At 46.3% G+C, this 19,885-nt stretch overlaps 1 protein-coding gene across 23 annotated transcripts in view; it reads right to left on the bottom strand.

Annotated features, from left to right (window-relative positions):
• Positions 1-737: 737 nt before the first annotated feature.
• Positions 738-19,885, bottom strand: part of PPP6R3 (protein phosphatase 6 regulatory subunit 3) — a 129,593-nt gene continuing 110,445 nt past the window's right edge. For 16 of the 23 annotated variants that reach the window (XM_059932212.1, XM_059932214.1, XM_059932216.1 and 13 more), the window contains 7 exons: positions 18,978-19,099; positions 16,103-16,222; positions 14,587-14,740; positions 13,085-13,191; positions 11,526-11,676; positions 5,280-5,396; positions 738-2,272 (listed from right to left, as the gene is read on the bottom strand). In XM_059932212.1, the coding sequence (XP_059788195.1) occupies positions 2,221-2,272; positions 5,280-5,396; positions 11,526-11,676; positions 13,085-13,191; positions 14,587-14,740; positions 16,103-16,222; positions 18,978-19,099 (823 nt within the window). In that variant the 3' untranslated portion in view covers positions 738-2,220. Of the gene's footprint in view, positions 2,273-5,279; positions 5,397-10,022; positions 10,091-11,525; positions 11,677-13,084; positions 13,192-14,586; positions 14,741-16,102; positions 16,223-18,977; positions 19,100-19,885 lie in introns of those variants that run through there. The other 7 variants (XM_059932228.1, XM_059932229.1, XM_059932232.1 and 4 more) reach the window with 2 other exon arrangements.

Here is a 19,885-nt window from a genome sequence, read left to right as displayed (position 1 = left end):
AAGACTCTAGAAACAAAGAATCAGGCTTTATTTTGTTGTCGTTTTTTAATACAGGTATGGTGTCGTAGACATCTGTTAGTCTCGCATTCAGTACGGCCAACCCACAGAAATGAAAGTAGAAACTCAGTGAGCTTGTGCTCGCTCCTGCCCCCGGGACTGGCACCCTCCCACCCCCAACAGCCTTTGTGCTGCCCACCCGTGCCCCCTCCCTGCCACGCGAGTCGCGAGTCGAGCAGAACAAAACACCCCCCCCCCCAAGGAGAAACCCTGAGTGCCCTTTCATCAGCAGTGGGTGGGATGAAACAAGACACCGTGTTTACCTTGGGTGGGATGGAGAAGCCAAGCAAATCCAGACGGTACAGGGGCAGCGCGTGTGCCCCTGGAGCCAGGCCGGTGCCCGCAAAGCTCTCTACCAGGCGAGACGAGCGCGCGCCGTCCTTCCACAGTCCCCGAGGTCCGGGTCGCACCAGTCAGCGTCCTTGAGACAAGCGAAGGGCGCCCTGTCCTCTGGCAGTGCTAGAGTCCTGGGGAGAGCACCCGAGGGCAGTGTCTTCTGGGAGGAGCTCCCAACAGAAAGGGTCCCTGAGGAGGCGCGCGAAGGCCAGGCACAGCAGCCCTGCCGTCTGTCCCAGGGGCACGGCCGACTCCACTGTCCTTGAGGGCTAGGCCTGCCTCGGGAAACCTCATGAAGGGTTTCCACACCATTTACAATGGAAAAGTAAATCAGAAATAAGGCATTAGACATTTGATTTTTTTATTTCCATATGCAATGTAATGTTTAGGCACGCTGCTTGGGATGCTATTTCTAAAAAAATCGTTGGCCATTTTTCAGAATATCCTTTTGGTTTTAAATACTGGTCAGGAAAAACAAATGATGTAAAAATACGTGAATAATTTTCTATTACAGAAATGAAAAACTGATTTGCATCTAAAAGTGCAGGAGGTGAAGTAATTTAACCCTTTCACCAGACAATATGGCAATATACAATATATTGCTTCAGCTGTTTGAGAAGGCTGTGATGTATTTTTATACTGACATAGAAAATTATAAATTACATTGAATTAGTATCCATAATCACTATATATGTACACAAACCAGTTCTTAAAAAAAAAATACACTGGTTTAGAATTTACGAGTGAAAACCTCACAAGGTACAGTAAAACAATTAACATGCTTAGGTGCCGGATTTTGATTTCTAGTTTAAAAATACTAGCCTGTAAAATGAACGCACTCTAATTCCATTAGCAGCACGAGCATTTTTCCACTGACTTGCCTAATATGATTTAGGTATGTTAGATACGCAGATTGCTCTGAAACTTTCATTGGTGTTGCTTGTTAACAAGGTAAATTTTGGTGAATGGGTTAAAAGGCAGATGAACAACCAAAACAAAACAAAAAACAAAAACAAAAAAAAACCCAAACCACAAGCCATGTACACTCCAAATATTCTAGTGTTTCACCTGTAGGGATAATCAGTTCAAGCAAACAAGACTTTAACAGAACATATGGCTTTACAATAACATCAATTTATCAACTAAGTTGTAGCAATAAATACTTAATCTCTACCAATAGACTTACATTTTTTGATCCGCTTTAAACAATACAGAAAACAGTTACCAATCAAAAACTGGTTATAAAAAGAACACCAAGAATTTCTTATTCAAAATCACTTTTGTAAGTTAGAACAACCAAAATAACACTTAGAGGGCATCTCAATCCTACAACTCCTCGCCAACCTGGAAGAAAAATGAATTCAGAACTTTGTACAAGGTGAAAAATGTATGAAAACTGCCTAATACTTTGGTCACACTAATAATTGTCAAATAGTTATGTTTCAAATACAATAGATCTGTGTATTCACTTTTATAAAACTATTCTTACAGCCATTTTAACTATAGTATTACTACTATTATTACATGGGTGGCAAGATCTTATTTCACAGGCTACCCATTATTTAGAACAATACAATATAAACATACGCAAAAATTCTTGGTATTTGTCAATGTGCAATATTTGTACACTTCTGGGTTTCTCTGTACAACGTCTTAGACTCTAGAATATAAAGGTTGCTGGTCCTGATCCCTTGCAGGGTGCGTGCAGCAGCGGTGGCTCGGCGGGCCCCCGACGCAGCCCCGGACCCCGCACGGTGGCGCCTGCGGTCCCCGGTCAGCAGCAGCAGCAGCGGCGGCGGCGGCGGCAGCGGCGGCGGAGCTCGCTCATCATACGGGGCCGTTAACCGCCGCATGGCCCGGCATGCTCGACTGCTCAGTCCTGCGGGGTGAGACCAACTCCGTGTAGCTCCCCGAGGGTGGGGAGCGTTTATTCGAATACTGTCTGCGCAGCGCCTAGCACAAAGCCTGCACTCAGCAGTTACTTCATGAAATGCTTCTTAAATGAATTTTCCTAAAGCTCCAGAAAATCTAACTGAACTGCTCTAAGCTTCAGCTCCGGCGAACTAAGCACGTAGCAAGGGCTGCAGAGGAGCGGGGGCTCCGTGAGACCCACCGCGCCTCAGCCCCTCAGAAGCACAGGGACAGACTGGTCAGTGGTCCCCGAACCTTCAGGAGCTGTTTGCTCATCCCTCCTTCAAAACAGCTTTTCCTCTGTTCTGTACATTGCAATCCACATAAAATTTCACTTGATAAAAATGGGATTTTGCTACTGGGGGGTGGGGTGGGGGGGACAAAAGTTTGTAAAAGGACCAACTTTGAGAACAAAGGTGTGCACTTTAACAAACGTGCTCCCCCGAAGCGAACATCAGGGGTGACGCTGCAGGGGGTGGGGGTGGGGGGAGAGGGGGATACGAAAGGAACAAAGTGGTGACAGGGTACCCAGGACCTTCCTGCCGAACTACAATGTGACCTACATCTTATGAACGAGACTTAGGAAAAGATGTTTAGGGCTGAAATTGGGAAGCACAAGTACTCTTGAACCGGCACTCCAACTTTACAGAGTGCTTCAGACCCCTGCTAATCCTAACAGAGACCCATGAAGTCAGCTCCACTCACACAGCAGACTCTCCCTACATTCCATGGTGTCTCAATATATCACAGACACAGGCACTTGCATTCTGGAACCAGACATAACCGGGCACATGCCCTGCCTTCGCCACTTACAAGCCGTGTCTTAACCTCTCTCACCTCAGTTTTCTCCCCCTGTAAAACAACCCCCCCCAAAGAAATGAGTATACAACGTATGCAAGGTACCTGTTTGCACACTGCTGGCACAGATACCGTACATACTTGATAAATACTGAAAAATAAAATTTTGTGGCAATGAAAAGCTTTACGTGCAATAGTGCACATCTGTCAACGTCAAAATTAACATTTGGCTGTGACAGGAACGATCTCGGTAAGACTGCATACAGAAAGTCCCAAATGGCTATCTTCATCGTCAACAGTACCGTAAATTGCTTTTAGAATGCAAATGTGACACATCAGAAAACCTACCTCTGTCCCCGCCAAGACAGCAGCTCAGATGCCCGACTGCCCTACCTAAAGTGGGACTCCTATTCCTTCATCCAGCTTTATTTACTCTTCATGTCCCTATACATTATCTGTGGGGTCTGTTTTGCTACTGTTTTATCACGAGGCCTAAACCAGTGCCTGCTGCACTCATATGTGTTGGACGGAGGAAGGACAGGCAGACAAGTGATGGCCCCTCTTCTCCCGCTGGCTCTCCCCACCTTTTTCCTCCACTGCCTGAGTCCTGCAGATTGGGAGAGGCAGGGCTCCTCATCCCAGATGCTTCTCTGCACGAAGAGCAAGTGGGTCCCCCGAGGCAAACACTTCTGCACTCCGGAGCCCAGGAGCCGATCCCACAGGCAGGCTGTATCACTCATGCCAGAGAAACCAAGAACACGCTCCAGGAGCAACGACTCCAAAGTGGGACAGGCTAGATACCTTGTAGGCGGCTCTCCATACAAAGGAAATTTACAGGGAGACACTAGGGAGGTGACAAGGACTGCTTAGGTTATTACACCTACAGAGGACCTCTGAAAAAAACATACCGAACCCTCGGCAAAAGAGTGACTTGCCCGACCCTTAGAGGCACAGCTGGGGCTAGCTCCCCTGCGGCCGGATGCCACCCCGTCCCCTCCTCCCAAAGCCACCACTACAGCCGGCACGCACGAGTAGCTCTTATAACTGATCTGTTTTATACACACACACGCGTTTTTAATTACAAAAGCAAACCCCTCATCCCAGCTGTAATTTCCATGAGAGAAACAAAAGCAGGGTTTGCTACACTACGAACATACAGGTTTACTGACCAGTGAACAGAGAGTGCCCCCTGCTGGTTCCCACTGGTTACACTGCCCCTAAAATGCCTAGATTTGGGGGCGTCAGCTGAGAGGGAAAGTACTTCTCGGCAATGGCTTTAAAAGTTACTTTATTCCTTATGGAAGGAATATACAAAGTTGGATATATTTAATCAAAACAGTTCAGTCTGCGCAGCGCTGAGCGAAGGTCCTTGTGGTCCAAGGGCAAGTCCTCAACTTCCCACGCAAGCTCTGGAGCAACAGGAGGCCGCCCTCGCCCTGCCTGCGGGGCTGCACACAGCCCAGGGTGGCCCTTGGGGGCTGGGGCTCTGGCTGGGCCTGTCCCTCCAGACCACGGGCTCAGTCTAGGCAAAAGGTGACTAGACAGATAACGTCACATTTCAAATCCCCTGGCTCTAGTGGTGGGATTTTCACACTTCATCCGGACAAGATAAATATTTCGCAAAAACAAAACCAAAGAGGGACTCATCTGAGAGTTGACAGTATTTAGCCACACATATGAAAGGCTCTCCAGGAAACCCTCCCGCGTGTCACATGGACACATCTGTGGGAACCGGGCACTAGGGAGCCGCTCGTGTGTGCCTGGCAGCTGGGTGACTATGGCGCTGAGGGAACCCAATCCTGGAAGGGCTCAGTATCAGCCTCAACCTGGTGCCTCATCAAGAAAAAAAAAAGGGGGGTGGGTGGGTGGGGTTATGCCAGCATGAGAGACGCCTCCAGCCCAAATAATTTCTCAAAGAGCCAGTGATGTTACTGAATCTCCAAAAACCAGTTAGTTTTCAGCTTCTGCAGTAGGAGATGAACTGTTACGTCTACGTTCTCAGCTCAGTCACCCTGATTACCATACGGAACTGAGAAAATGCTTCTGTGCAAGTCACTGAACACCTGAGGACAACTGTTAACGACCCCCCACCGCCATACCAACCTCCCTCCCAGCTCCCAGGAGACAAAGCCAGAGCAGGGCCTAGGCAGGACGGCCGGAAGCAGGTAGTTAGTTACCTCTGCTCTGGGCTGCTGGGGGGCCGGGGGGCTGCAGACTTCCCCTCTGCCGTCTCCAGGCTCTCCTCCGCGTCTTTACAAGCAGCATCTTGAGAGGTAGACAGTTTTCCTTCCTCACTGCAGTGAAGAGCACGACACGCAGCATTAGACGCCCGACGCGGCAGCACCGGGTGGAGGAGGAGGGCGCATGCAGATGGCTCTGGAAGTCATGGCGGCCATGGATCCGAGCCCCGGGGCTGAGCATGCTCGGGGGGGGATCACAGGGACCACAGGCACGACTGGGACACCACGGAAGGGGAGGGTCACACACAAGTGGGGGCCGAAAGAGGGACGATGTAGTGCAGCTGGTGTCTGGTAAAGAATGGTCCCACGTCACTGTACATACCGGTAGGATTTCAACACTCTGAAGCCAAGTGTGCAAAACAGAAAAAGAAATGTACAAGAGTTTCAGAATACTCCTATAAATGAGGTATTTGGGGGAATAATATGTCCACGACTGCACATAAGCAAAACTGCAGACTCGGTGAAGGTGTCAAATGAACCTGTTTGAAGGAATGAGTCTTTAGTTAAAGACTTCTGCCTTCGGGGCCAAGCCCCCCATCGGCTTGCTGGCTGGTGTCACGCGAGCAGGAGGCCGTGCAGCCGGGGCCAGGACGCGTTTCTGCAGCTGTCTTCTGACAGCGCGTGAGAAGGACACGCCACGAAGGGAAAGAGAGCCAGGAACAGTGGCCAGAAAGGTAAAAACTGGTCCTGAGGGGTCAGAGAGAGGGCTTGGGGAAATGAAACATGAAAGGATGATTTTCCCCTTAGATTGCTCTTGCGGAGAAAGACAAGGAGCAAATGCTGTCAACTGTCTGTGGGCTGGGAATTTAGACTTCTGCCTATTTTGTGTCTGGCATTCCCATTTTGACACAATCCAAGACGGCACTAAATTGAGCTTTTACGGGCAGCTAAAGGTTCCCTTTGGGACAGTCCATCATTCTTAGTGTGGGGTCCTGTCCCAGATTTGCTTATGAAAAACCTCACTTTAGGATGACTTCTCGGTGGCTTTCAGACGGGTCTGGCAATTTACAAGGAGGAACGTGAACGGAAGTCTAGTTCATTACTCCTCCTAATTGATCCCCATTCTCCACTCCCTGCCCACCAAAGCGACTATCCTGATGTGTTCAATACATGTCACTTTCACTCTCGTACGTGTATTCTGAGACACATCACTGGCCTGGAACCCACACCCCGCTGCATTTATCTCTGTACCAGCACAGTCTGCAGGGCCGTCTTTTCCTGCCGCCTGTAGCACAGCACCCCACGGTGCACACCTCCTGTTCTACCGCGTTCTCACAGCGACCGGTGCCTCTGTGCACACGGCTGCAACGCTGCCACTGCCTGCTGGGGCCCCACTGGACCCGCTGGGACACTTCTCAGGGCTCTACACGCAGGAGCGGAAAATGCTGGCCATCCTTCCAGCCAGCATGCCCACCAGCAGGGCGACAGGGTTCCTGTAGCCCCAGAGCCCACCAGCACTCAGCATTTCCCACCTCTCCAATTCCTGCCAGTCTAGTAAGAGGTATCTGATATTGAATGAGTTTTGAGTATCTCTTCTTAGTTTTGCCCCTTTGGGTTTCCTTGTCTGTAAACTGCCTAATGATATTTTTTGCCCATTTTCTGATTTGGGTTTTCTACATCTTTTCCTTACTGGTTTGAATATTAAATGTTAATTTCTGACTGATTTAGAGCTGTAAGCTTTTCCCCCCTCAATGTGCCATCTGCCTCTTAATTTTGTCTACAATACTATATTAACCAGAAATTCTTAAATTTGATGTAATCCAATTCTATTCTTTGCATGAGGTTTATGCTTTTGGAGGTTGCTTTGTTCTGTTTTGAAAAAGAAGTCCTTTTCTGTCCACAGGTCAGGATACACTGCATGTTCTTCTAACTACCATGAGACTCTGGCCACATCACTTAACTCCAGTATCTCATTTTCATCATCTGGAAAGTGGGATGATAGCCATGGTACTTATCTTATAGGGTCCTTGAAAGAAAGAAACGAGTTAACATGTGAGAAATATCTGGCACAGCGCTGGGCACACAGGAGGCGCTGCACGTGTGCTCTCACCCTTCGTGCTCAGGCTTCACTGGTTCCCTTGGAGTGAGCCTGCCTCCACCACCTGCTACGCCATCCGCCTTGGGACTGAGCTCTCTCTCACCACAGCGGCCCCTTTAACTATCTGTGTGCTAATATCACACTGTTTTAAGTATTTTGACTTTGCAGCATGACCAGTACTGTCAGGGTAAGTCTCTTATTTAACCTTTCTATGGCTCTCTAAGCAATGTGGGAAACTTTTTATTCCACATGAATTTTAGAATATGTTTATCAAGCGTCTTAAAATTCCAACTGAAATTGTGACTGGGACTGCACTAAACTTACAGATTAATCTGGTGATGGTGGGTGTCTCTGCAGCACTGAGCTGTCCCATCTCGTTGTGATGGCCTTCACTTGTCCAGATCTTCTTCTGTGGCTTCTTTTATTAGCACTTTCGAGTTTTCTCTATAGATATCTGGGTTAAGATAATTCCTAAATAATTTAATAGTTGGATGTATTTTGTGACTGGCACTTTCCTTTTTATTATATATACAACCTAGTTGCTTATGACTGATGTAGAGAAAGGCTACTGATTTTTTAAATTGCTCTCTTGACTGGCAGCTTTGCTGAAATCTTACAAGTCTGCTACTGACCTAGTTGTAGTTGATCATTATCACCTGCAAATAATCAGTTTCATCACTTCCCATCTCATCTTTACCTATACCTCTATTTATTCTTCCTTTCTTCTTAACACTCCCCAGGACTGCCTATACAGTGGCAGTGACAATGGGCATCCCTATTTGCTCCTTCCATTAAAGTTAATGCACCTAAAATTTCTTCATTAAGTATACTTTTTGGTGTAGTATTTTGGTATTTAGCTTTTACCAAGTTAAGGAAATTCACTTCTCTTCCTGCTTTGCTCAGTGTTTTAATCATATATAGCTTTTTAATCATATATAGCTTTTTTCAAAAGCTTCATCAAAAACATCAAATGACTTTCGTTCACTCTATTAATATGCAGTGAATTACACTGACAGATTTCCTGATGCCGAACCATCCTTGCAGTCCAGGGATAAACTCTGATCATTATGAATCATTTTTAGTATACTGTCAGGTTCAGTTAGCAAATATTTTATATAGGATGTTTCCATTTAGTTTGCTTGTAAGTGACATAAGCTGATCATTTCCCGTAATTATCCTTATCTGGTTTTGGAATTAAGATTTCACTGCCTCATAAAAAGATCCAGGCAGCTTTTGCACTTTTTCTATTTTCTGTAACAATTTAGATAGGAATTAATAGATTAACACGCATGAAGGGACTTCCCTGGCGTTCAGGTGGTTAAGACTCTGCGCTCCCACTGCAGGGGGCACGGGTTCCATCCCTGTTTGGGGAACTAAGATCCTGCATGCCTCATGGCACAGCCAAAACAAACAAACAAACAAAAATGCGTGGAACAGCACTGAATCATTACTGTCACTGACACGAGGCTGAGGCTGACCCGTCAGTCTGCTCCTTGCTTTCCTCCACCAATAATGGCTTGTTTGTATCCTTTGTCAACTTAAAAAAGTTATTAGATTGTGTCTCTTCCTTTGATATTAGGTTCTTCCTATATCCTGCTACTGCATGTTTCTTTGCTGGTTATGGCTTGTCTTTTCATTTTATTGTGTCTTTTGGAATACTAGAAATTAAATAAAGTCAAATTTATTAATCTTTCCCCTTATGGTTTGGCTTTTTTATGGTTAAGAAACCCTTTACCATAAAGTTGTAAGATACTCTCTTATGCTGTCTTCTGAAAGTTGTAGTTGTGCCTTTCATACTTATGTTGAGAGATTTAGTTTTATTTTTCTCCAACATTGGATAATCACTATTTATTAGTCCCTTCCTTCCTCACCAGCTTATGTCACCCTAACACGTAAGTGTAGGGGGTCTGTCTGTCTGTTTGTACAACTCTGTGCCTAGGTCACACGCATCACCTCAATAATAGTAAGTCTTGCTACCTAATACAGTGAAGGCCCCTCACTTTACTCTCTTTAACATGACCTTGGCTATTCTTGGCTCCCCTTGGTCTTCTCTGGGAATCTCACAATCTGCTTCTCCCTTTCATAAAAACTCCATTGGGATTTTGATGAGAAGTACGTTCATTTTACAGATTAATTTGTTAAGAAATGCCAAAGATATCATCCCATTAGCAAACATGGTATATCTCCCTATTTATTTAGGCATTTGTTTTTTTCAGTCTTAGTTATAGACAAGGTTTAACTTTTCATTTAAAAAGGGGGAGGGACACATCTAAGACATCTTGTGTTGGCTTATAAGGTGCAATTGATTTGTGGGTGCATCCAGTAAACTTGTTAAACTTTCCTCATAATTCTAATATTTACCTATAGATTCCACTGGAATTTTTTTTTAAAATTAATTAATTTATTTAATATTTATTTTTGGCTATGTTGGGTCTTTGTTTCTGTGCGAGGGCTTTCTCCAGTTGCGGCGAGCGGGGGCCACTCCTCATCGCGGTGCACCGGCCTCTCACTATCGCGACTTCTCTTGTTGCGGAGCACAGGCTCCAGACGCGCAGGCTCAGTAGTTGTGGCTCACGGGCTTAGTTGCTCCGTGGCATGTGGGATCTTCCCAGACTAGGGCTCGAACCCGTGTACCCTGCATTGGCAGGCAGATTCTTAACCGTTGCGCCACCAGGGAAGCCCTGGAATTTTTTATGTAGAAAATCATAACCTACGAACAAACAATAACCATTTTATCTCTTTCAAATCTGTTTTTATTTATGCTGTGTGTGCTAAGACCAGCAGCACAGTGCTGAAGAGAAGCAGTCACTGCAGGGTTCGCTGTCTGGGTCATGTCTTTGAAGGGACTATTTCTTCAAAATAATGCTTCACCGTTAAGAATAAAGTCTGCTGTAGACTTTCAGTAGACACTTTTATCAGTAGCTATTTTCTATTCCTAGGTTGCTAAATAGTCACAAACAACTTTAATTTTTATCAAATGCTTTTCTGTCTATCTACCGAAGGTCCAAAGGGTTTTTATCCTTGTATCTGTGAATTACCTTCAATAATCTTTACAATGTTATAACATCCTTACATTCATGCGATACATCCTTGGTCATGACTTAAAAACACATTGCTGGATTTGGTTTGCTGGCTTTTAACTTTAAAGTGTTCTACATATAGACCCACACATGAAAGTAGCCTACAATTATTTTTTCTTTCATGCTTTGCTTGACTTCATGAGTTGGGAAGCATTACTTCTCGTGATCTGAAAGGGTCTGTGTAAGATGGAGATCAGAGCTCTAGGCACTGGTTTAGTTGCAGTCTGTAGGTTTTGATAGAACTTTTTCATTACTCTTTCAGTTTTAAGTTTTTCATTTTCATTATGATTCCTTGTTGGCCCATGAGTTTAGAAGTGAGGCTAATTTCCAAATATGTTTTTTTAAAGCTACCATTTTGCTACCGAATTCTGCTGGCTGCATTATGTCTGGAGAAAATGATCTGTACAGTACCAAACCTTTGGCTTAGATGGTCCAAGCTTTGCAGCCTGCCTGTATCCAGTGCAATTCCTATCATGGCTAGAGATTGTCAGTTTTTTATACTCATGTATTTTGAATCCATCAGTGTTCTGAATCTACAGTCTCCTAAACACTATTAAAACGGGAGGGGTGGGACTTCCCTGGTGGTCCAGTGGTAAAGAATCCTCCTTACAATGCAGGGGACGCAGATTCAATCCGTGGTCAGGGAACTAAGATCCCACATGCTGCAGGGCAACTAAGCCCGCGTATCACAACTACTGAGCTCGCGCACCTCAACTAGAGCCCGCGTGCTGTAAACCACAGAGCCCGTGTGCCACAACTAGAGAGAGAAAACCCACACGCCACAACTAGAGAGGAGCCCGCGTGCCTCAATGAAGACTCAACGCAGCCATGAACAAGTAAATAAATAATCTTTAAAGAAAACGGGGCGGGGGGCAACACTTAACGACCCAAACTCCATCTCTTTGTTAAGATTCAATGAATTTAACGGAGATATTAGAAAGAGGTCAGGTTCATGTCTGAACCCACATTTGAATCAAATTAAAGCTGTTAATATCTGCGGTCTCTCTCCCCTCCGCCTCCCCCTCCAACAACCTGAAGCTGCCAGCACACTGTAGCCCTGGTTACCTTTTGAAGACCGCGGTTTCTGTCTTGGCATCCACAGTGAGGCTCAGAGTTTCCTTCACGCCGCCATTCATCACTGTCTCAGTTACCTTGTCTGTATTTTCTGCATCCTCCTCTCCATCAGAGCTGGCTTCCATGGCCACACTGCCTGGCGCTGAAAAGAACACACAGCTGAGCGTCACGAACACCTGTGCAGACCCAGCCACCCAGCGTTACCTCTACTGCTTGAAGAAGAAGAAAAGTGACATGATCTGCCTGTTGCTGCCTCTTGGCGATGCCCACAGGAGAGAAGCTGCATGGGTTCCCCGCAGCGTAGGACCGGTGAGTCCCCCCCAGTCTCCCCAGCTACCCGCACACCCAACTTTCTCCCAGCCAACTCTCCTGCCCCTCACGTTCTCCAGTTCCCAGCGCAGGACAGACGGGCGGTCGTATATTCTACAACCACAACCCACCAGAACCCAGTTCATGGTTTATCCATGTACCCTTCTCATTCATCCTTCTCCTCTCACTTGTCCCACACTTGGGTCCTATTCTTTTCCTTTTTTAAAGTTACCTTTTTGTGGTTCCCTGTGGATTATTTCTTTGTTCTATAAGAGGGAGCCACGTGGTATACTGGTTATGAGTGTAGGCTCTGAAGTCAGACTTCCTGAATTCACACCCAGCCTGACCACCTTACCACTTACCAACCTCAGAGCCCGGGGCAAAGCACCCAGCCTGCGCCTGAGTTTTCTTATCCACAAAATGGGGGTATATGAAGCCACCTATAGAACCGCTGAGGGATAAATTAGGTCATCTATATAGAATGTTTACAAAATACTGATTTCTGGGTTTATTAATTTCCTGCCCCTTGGTTCCTGTGCCCTCTACCTGTACCCTCATTTCCTTTTCTCAGGACTGACTTCTCTGTTTCCTCCACATCCTATCCACGCCCACTCCTCGCCCCCTTTACTAACCTCCGCGCTCTCCCCCCACCTCCCATGCCCCTCATCAGGTTGAAAATAGTTCAGGGCCTATGCAACGAACAAGTGCATGTTTTGAAAAAGACAGCCACTGGATACCCTTGACCATTTCATCTATTCACAAAGGTGGGAAGAAAATAAACCACCACAGAGCCTGAAATGTGCCCAGACATACACATATGCACCAAGAAAGCAAACTCCAAGGGACGAAAGAACTGGGTGCAAGATGGGCTTGGCGCACACATGACTAGTTCTGGTTTTATTCACCCTGGGTGCTGTAAGCTAGGCCATTCATCCTTTCTGGGCCTGTTTCCTTTCGTGTCTTGAGGGAACCGAGTGACTGGTAACTTAGATCCCTTACTGCTCTAGGATCAGCATGCTGTGGTTCTGGCAAACATACACAACTTCTTTTCCTCAATAGCCCTGAGCACATCAGACCCACCATCTCATTTTCCTGGGTCCTTGGAGCCCCTGGACTTTTTTAAAAACCTGCTCTGTGGACAAAGACAACTTTTCCGATCTAGAACACTCAGCATAAAGTTACAGTGCGAACAACCACCACAGGAGCGGCCCACAGGCCGGGCCCCGGCGCGCTGCACCCACCTTCCGGCTGCACTACCAGCGCAGCCGCACTGGGCGCCAGAGGGCCCACTGGCTCCGTGCTGGTCTCCATTTCCACTGGAGAACTGCTCCTTAAAGAGTCTTTTGTGCTTTTAGAAGAGAGAAAATTCAGAGGTTAGCAGTGGGAAACAGACCTCAGTTATCATTATTCCCCAAAAACCTCTGAACATCAGTTCCAATTCCACTGGGGAGACACAGTTGGTTATAGACTCCAATGAATGACACACAGATCTAAGCATGGACGGCGGCTTGGAGTAGCAGATGAGTGTGGGTGGGCCGATATTCTGCTAAATCAGCAGGGTAGTCACACAGGGACTTCTCAGAGGTTTCTAGACAGTTTCAAAATGCCCCCAGCCCCTCATGGTCACATAATCCCCAGGCTCCCAGGGCTGGGACAGCAGTGCGTACGCTGTACGATATGAACTGTATCTACAGTGCCATTTTTACAAAAATCCTTATCGCCTCAAGCCAAACTGCCTAGAGCGCCTGGCCCTCTTAATGATATTTAATGAGAAAACATGGCCTGTGCACAAGGGCTTGTAAAGGGAAGCGAGACGCTTCAACAACATTCTCAAGTAACCAGAGAAGCAAGAGCTGGAAACTTGATTGTCCTGCACTGGAAGAGTCAGTGAAATAATTCATCATATCCGGGAGGTATTTTCCATAAATCTCACTTTTACCTCTGAATAACGGCTCACCGCTATTGTTAGAGGTGCTGTAAAGCCTCCTCTTTGGTTTGTCTGTAACGGTAAATGCTAGTTCATAACAGTTTGTCTTATCTTTTCCATTACCAGTGATTGTTTAAAAACATCACTGGTTAGGATGGGGAAAGCAACAAAATCTTTCAAATGGGGTGGTGGAGATTGATTGTTTTTCAGTAGATGAAATAAAACAACGTTAATCAAATCAAAGTAAGTCTAACAAGACATGAAATCCATGGTTAATACTCAAATGCTGACAATATTATTCAGGAAAACTACAAAATGATAGGTTGCTGTTACTGAGAATTACAATTAACAAGATTGACAGCCATACCTGTCACACCCCTTAATTTACAGTACTAGACCAGCTACAAGCGAAATACAAGTTCACATTATCTATTAAATTCAAGATATATTCTGCATTCTTCTATAATATTCCACACTGAGGTGTCTGCCAGGAATTCTTTGGCTTCACCTCGTTCCCAAGCCTGTCCTGACACCTTCATCAGCACTGTGCTGACTGACTTCCTGGCCATATCTCCCCAGCCTACTTTGTTATGATCTACTCCTTTCCCAGTTCATCCTGGATGAAAGGAGAAGGAGGAGGACTGTTTTTCTTGTAACTCATAGCTGTGTCAATATCTCCCCCTGTTGATGTTCAATCTTGTTTAAGGCACTATATTCAACTTGGAAGAAAATCAAGGTGACAAACAGTGTCAACAACACCCATGGCATCCTCGGCTCTCGTGTGGAAAGCTTTAGAGAGCTGGCGCACACGCTCACCTCAGGGAAGATGCGAACTCGGAAAAAGAAGCCCAGCCTGTCTCCTTAGTCGGCACTGGCTCCTCTGTGCTCCAGACGTCAGAACCCACAGAGTCTAAGGGAGCACCGTGCGTTGTCTCCATGGGGACATCAAAGCTGGCAGACCAGCTGGGTGCTAAAAAGAGGGGAAGCATTTCATTTTGAGAACACCTCAGTTGTTTACTATAACACAAGTATTTTTCAAAAACAGGTGCAATGATGAAAAGCCCGCAGTTGTGGGCCAAGGGCACTCTAATACACCGTGGGTAGAAGCGGACATGGTACAGCCACTTGGAGGGCAATTTGGAGACATCTACCCTATTATAAAACTGTGTGTTCCCTTTGATCCCTTGGCAATTCCTCTCTACGATTTTTTTCCAATAGAGATTATCACACAAGAAGACAAAGCCACACATAAAAGAACACGTCGATGTTAATTTCTTAATTTTGACAAATGTACCAAGGTTACATTAACATCGGGAGGAAGATGGGTGAAGGGTATACAGCCACTCCCTGACAATCTTTGCAACCTTTCTGTAAATCTAAAATTATTCCAAAATAAATAGTTAATTTTTTTTTTAAAGAAAAGCATGCTGGCTATTCAACTGCAGTAAACTGGAAACAACCTTAATGCTTCCCAGTCCACGCCCGGCCACGCTCCACACGCATGCCTTCCACAGCCGCCCTGCAGTCTACTACCGTTAGCACAAACAGCAGCAAGGCTTCCTGTGACATAATAAGGAGTATGTGTTTGGTCTCTGCCCACCCACCCCCCAAACCCTTGGAACCTCTGAAGTGACAGACGGGTGCTGATGAGATGACTGGCGGCTGGGGGCTCCTGGACAGCCTCAGGGTGGGGGCCGGCGAGGGGCAACCAGGTGGCGAGAGGGTTGGAACTTTCAGACCTACCCCACCACTCCTCCCCCAACCTTCCGGAAGGGCAGAGGGGCTGGAAGTCAAGTTAATCACTAATGATCAATGATTTAATTGATCATGCCCACTTAACGAGGTCCCCATGAAAACCCAAACTGCAGGACTTCAGAGCTTCCGGGTTGGCGACAGGGGGTGGCACATCACAAACTCCATGGGGATAGAAGCTCCTGTGCTCAGGGCACTTCTGGACCTTGTCCTATTTACGTCTTCATCTGGCTGTCCATTTGTATCCTTTAAAATATCCTTTGTAATAAACTGGTAATAGTAGGTAAAGTGCTTCTCTGAATTCTGTGAGTGGTTCTAGCAAATAATCAAACCCAAAGAGGTCACGGGAACTCCCTATTTATAGCCAGTTGGTCAGAAGTACCGGTCGGGACGGGGCAGCTATCCTGTGGGACTGAGCCCTTAACCTGTGCGGTCTGACTCTAAGCCCAGGAAGTCAGTGCCTGAACTGAGCTGTACAGGACGCTCAGCTGGTGTGGAGAAATGGTCTGTGTGGGAAACTCACACATTTGGTGTCAGAAGTGCAGTTTTGAGAGTAGAGAGGAGTTTTTTTCTCGCTGACCTTCTAGGTCCTGCAGGCACAGGAGTGCGTTCAGAGGTGGGGGCGGCGGGACTGCAGGGGCGCTGCTCCCTGTCTGTGCTGCTCCTCTCATGCTGCAGTTTGGGTCCAACCTGCCGGTCTCTGTTTAAAGGTCGACACCTGAGATGTGTCCCTTCAGATGAAATCAGGTCTGTTTGTTTGCTCTCATCGCACACCATGCTTTCCCTCACAGTACTCAATGCTGAATCCCCAAATCCTTGCTGGGACAAGCTGGGTGTGGGGACCACTGTTCTTTATCAGGGATGTTTTCTATCACAATTTGGAAGCTCCAGGCTGTAAGCAAGGAATGCTAGACTAGGGAATCTGCTAGCTATTTGGGGATTCTCCTCGAGACAAATGACCGAGAAGTACCTGTGTACAACAGAAGTGTACCAATTTTACAGATACACCACCTTACTGTGACTCTGGGCAAGTTACTTAACTCCCCTTAGCCTGGGTTTCCTCATTTGTTCAATTTGGATAAGACCATCTACTTAGTCCTGAGGGTTAAATGAGGGCCTGCTTCCTGCACTGCACCCTGTGTGTGCAGCTGGGCTCCAATGGCACCGAGAAGGGATGATACCTCAATGTCTGAAAGCCTCACCTGCAACCTTAGAAGGGTCAACCTGACAGGCATTTTTGCCTGCCACCATATGCAAAGTTCTAGACTCATTCCATCCAAGTCAAAGTTCCACTTCATAACTAAATTAGGCTACACAAAAATGACTTTCCTGTTGTTATCATTCTGGGATATTCTTTCCCAGATTAGCTCCCCAGAATTAGTCTAACATTAAAAACTCAACAGTCGCAAAAACCACTGAAAGAAGCCACAGAGATTGCTGGGGACGGCGGAAGCTCTCAAAGTCAGGGGGTGAGGCAGCTCAGAGCCCTAGGAGAGGAGCATGCCCCCACTCCCCGGCCCCACCTCGACCTCTGTGGGCCTGTCAGTGCAAAGGAAGCCCTTCCCAAGGAGCAGAGACAGAAGGGCTGAGGCCTGTAAGGCCGCACGCCATCGAGGAAGGGTGAATGGGACCTTCATCCGGGATGCTCCTCCTCCGCCTCTCCCTGTCCCCACACCCAGCTCCAGCGTCACCGTGACAGTGGCAGTGAGTCATACCAAGTGTGTGGTCTCTCTCCCAGTCACATATCACCCACCCAGTGACCTCAAAGAACCACAGACTCTGAAATATTACTCAGCCTTAAAAAAGAAGAAAATCCTGCCATACGCTCCAACATGGATGACCCTGGAGGGCATCATGCTAAGGAAAATACACCAGTCACAGAAGGACAAATACTCTGTGATTCCACTTCGATGAGGTCTCTAGAGGAGTCAAATTCACAGAGACAGAAGATAGAATGGTGGCTGCCAGGGGCTGGGGCAGGGGGAATGGGGAGTGGTTGTTTAATGGGTACAGCTTCAGCCTTGCAAGACAAAAAAGTTCTAGAGGATCTACTGCACAATAATGTGAATATACTTAACACTACTGAACCGTACACATGAACACACACACATTCTAGAGCTAAAAGATCAGGGCCTCCAGCCTGTCCCTTTCTCCCTGCCACCTGGCCCGTGTCCTGATCAGCCCTTGCCATTTCTCACATGTAATGGTGAGTCTCTTACTGGTTTTCCTGTCTCCAGTGTGCGCTTTCTAATCCAGCTCTCACGCTGCTGCCCACAGTGATCATCTCCAAACAGATCAAATACTGTAATTCTTAGTAAAACCCTCAGGAGGAGGATTACAGCCTTCAGGATAAAATTCTCCTTCTGGCCTCTGGCCTCACCTCCACCACCTCACCCTTTTCTTGAGCTATATTAAACAGCTCTGCACCTTCATGTGAGTTGCCTTCTGTGCAAACTGACTGATCCCTACTTGTCCTTATTATGCATCCCATTCTCTGGGAGGTCTCTGCAGACGCCTGGGGTGAGCCGGGCCCCCCCGAGCTCCCCCGGCCCGCCATCCTCATCACACTGGACGGTAAACCTCTCCATTTTGTCAGTAGGCTCTAAGCTCCTGGCACACAGGAGAAACCTGATAAAGGTGTGCTGATTTGAACTGTATCACGTCCTCGTGAAGCAGGTGAGCCGGGAAAGGAGTGAGAGGACACAGGATCTGTACTTCCTCTCTGGCTCTCCGTTTTCGGATCTGTAACACGTGCGATTTGCTGGATTACTGCTAAACTCTGAGGTTACGAGGAGGTTGATCCTGACCTCCAGAGCTGGGTTTCAGCCTCTGGAACTGAGTCATAAAGGCCTTCCTGGATAACAGGAAGCCCTTTCAGCCTTGAGGAAAGCCCCAGTAGCAACCCGCATGGCTCTTTCACAAAAAAATTTGTCTGAACTCTTAGAAGTTAACAGTATTTTTAGAAGGCCAGCTAACACAAGTCTTCGTAGCAAGTAGCAAAACATAAATAAGCACTTAGCTGGACAAGTTTTAGGATTACAGGATTCATAAATAAACCGTGAAGAACCCATTTAAAACTGTTCGAGCTTTAAGGTGTTTCCTCTGGTTGAAGTGCACTCCCGATTCTACAGATCAGTCTTTCCTCATCTTTCCAGAATCTACTGTCTTTCCCCTTTTGCTTTGGTACCCAGTCTCTGTAGCCACAGGATGGACCTACCAGTGTGCTCTGTCCTCTAGCCAGACTCACACAGAGGGTTTCCAAACCGTAAAGAGATGCTCTCCCATCAAAGGTGTAACTTGCTCCTTCCCTTAGGCCGGGTCCTTGAGACTTAAACCTTCAAGGGGACTCAAATGACAACATGTGCTTCAACTTAACTACCCTTCAGAAGACATCTCAGATACTGTAGGCTATCTCCAACACACAGCGGCTGATACGGAAAAAGAAGGCAACTTACGTTCATTCAGGTCTACCTCCATTTTATCCTCTGTGTTGGCACTACTGGATTCAAACAAGTCTTGTTTTGCTCCATCTTCTTCTTCAGAGTCTGTACTTTCCTCACTGTCTGTACTCCCCGAGCTAGGAAAAAAAGGACCAAAATATTTAATGTTGCCTGTCAGCCACCAACTAAATCCAAAGAATTCAAAAGTCCTCCAACAACAAAAAGATCGTACTGCACTTCACCTGAATCCAATCTGCCCGTCCTTCTGTTAAGACTGATCCTACTCTGGGTCACCAGCTGCTCTACCACTTGGGCTTGCTTGAAGACACAGATCATAATCTAAACAACTGCCTTGTTTGGAGGGTGTGTGGAGGTGTCCCCTGGTGGCGTGAATCTGCATTTCCCTAATGACCAAGGATGCTGAGCTTCTTCTCAAGTGCTCATCTTCTTTTCTCAAGTGTTCTTTTCACATCTTTAGCCTATTTTAAAAATTGGGTTGTCTTTTTTATTACTATAGAGTTACGAGAGTTCTTTATATGCTCTACACAGAAATCCTTTATCAGATATATGATTTGCAAATGTTTTCTCTTAGTGTATGCTTTGTCTTTTCATTCTCTTAATATTAAGTGTCTTTTGAAGAATAGAAGTGTTTAATTTTGATAAAGTTTAACTTATCAAAATTTTCTTTCATGTATAGCACTTTTGGTGTTGTATCTTAGAAATCTTTGCCTAACCCAAGGTCACAAAGATTTTCCAGTATTAAGTTTTCTGGTTTTATGTCTTACATTTAGGCCTAAGAACCATTCTGGGTTAATGTGTATTTACAGTAAGAGGTATGGACTAAGTTCATTTTTTTACATACAGACGTCCAACTGCTCCAGCACTATGTCTTCAAAAGACTATCCTTTTTCCACGGATCTGCT

Source organism: Balaenoptera ricei, chromosome 8, assembly GCF_028023285.1.
Source record: "Balaenoptera ricei isolate mBalRic1 chromosome 8, mBalRic1.hap2, whole genome shotgun sequence".
Taxonomy (NCBI): domain Eukaryota; kingdom Metazoa; phylum Chordata; class Mammalia; order Artiodactyla; family Balaenopteridae; genus Balaenoptera; species Balaenoptera ricei.
Note: the sequence above shows the minus strand (reverse complement) of the source record. Positions and strands in the feature narration are given on the sequence as shown.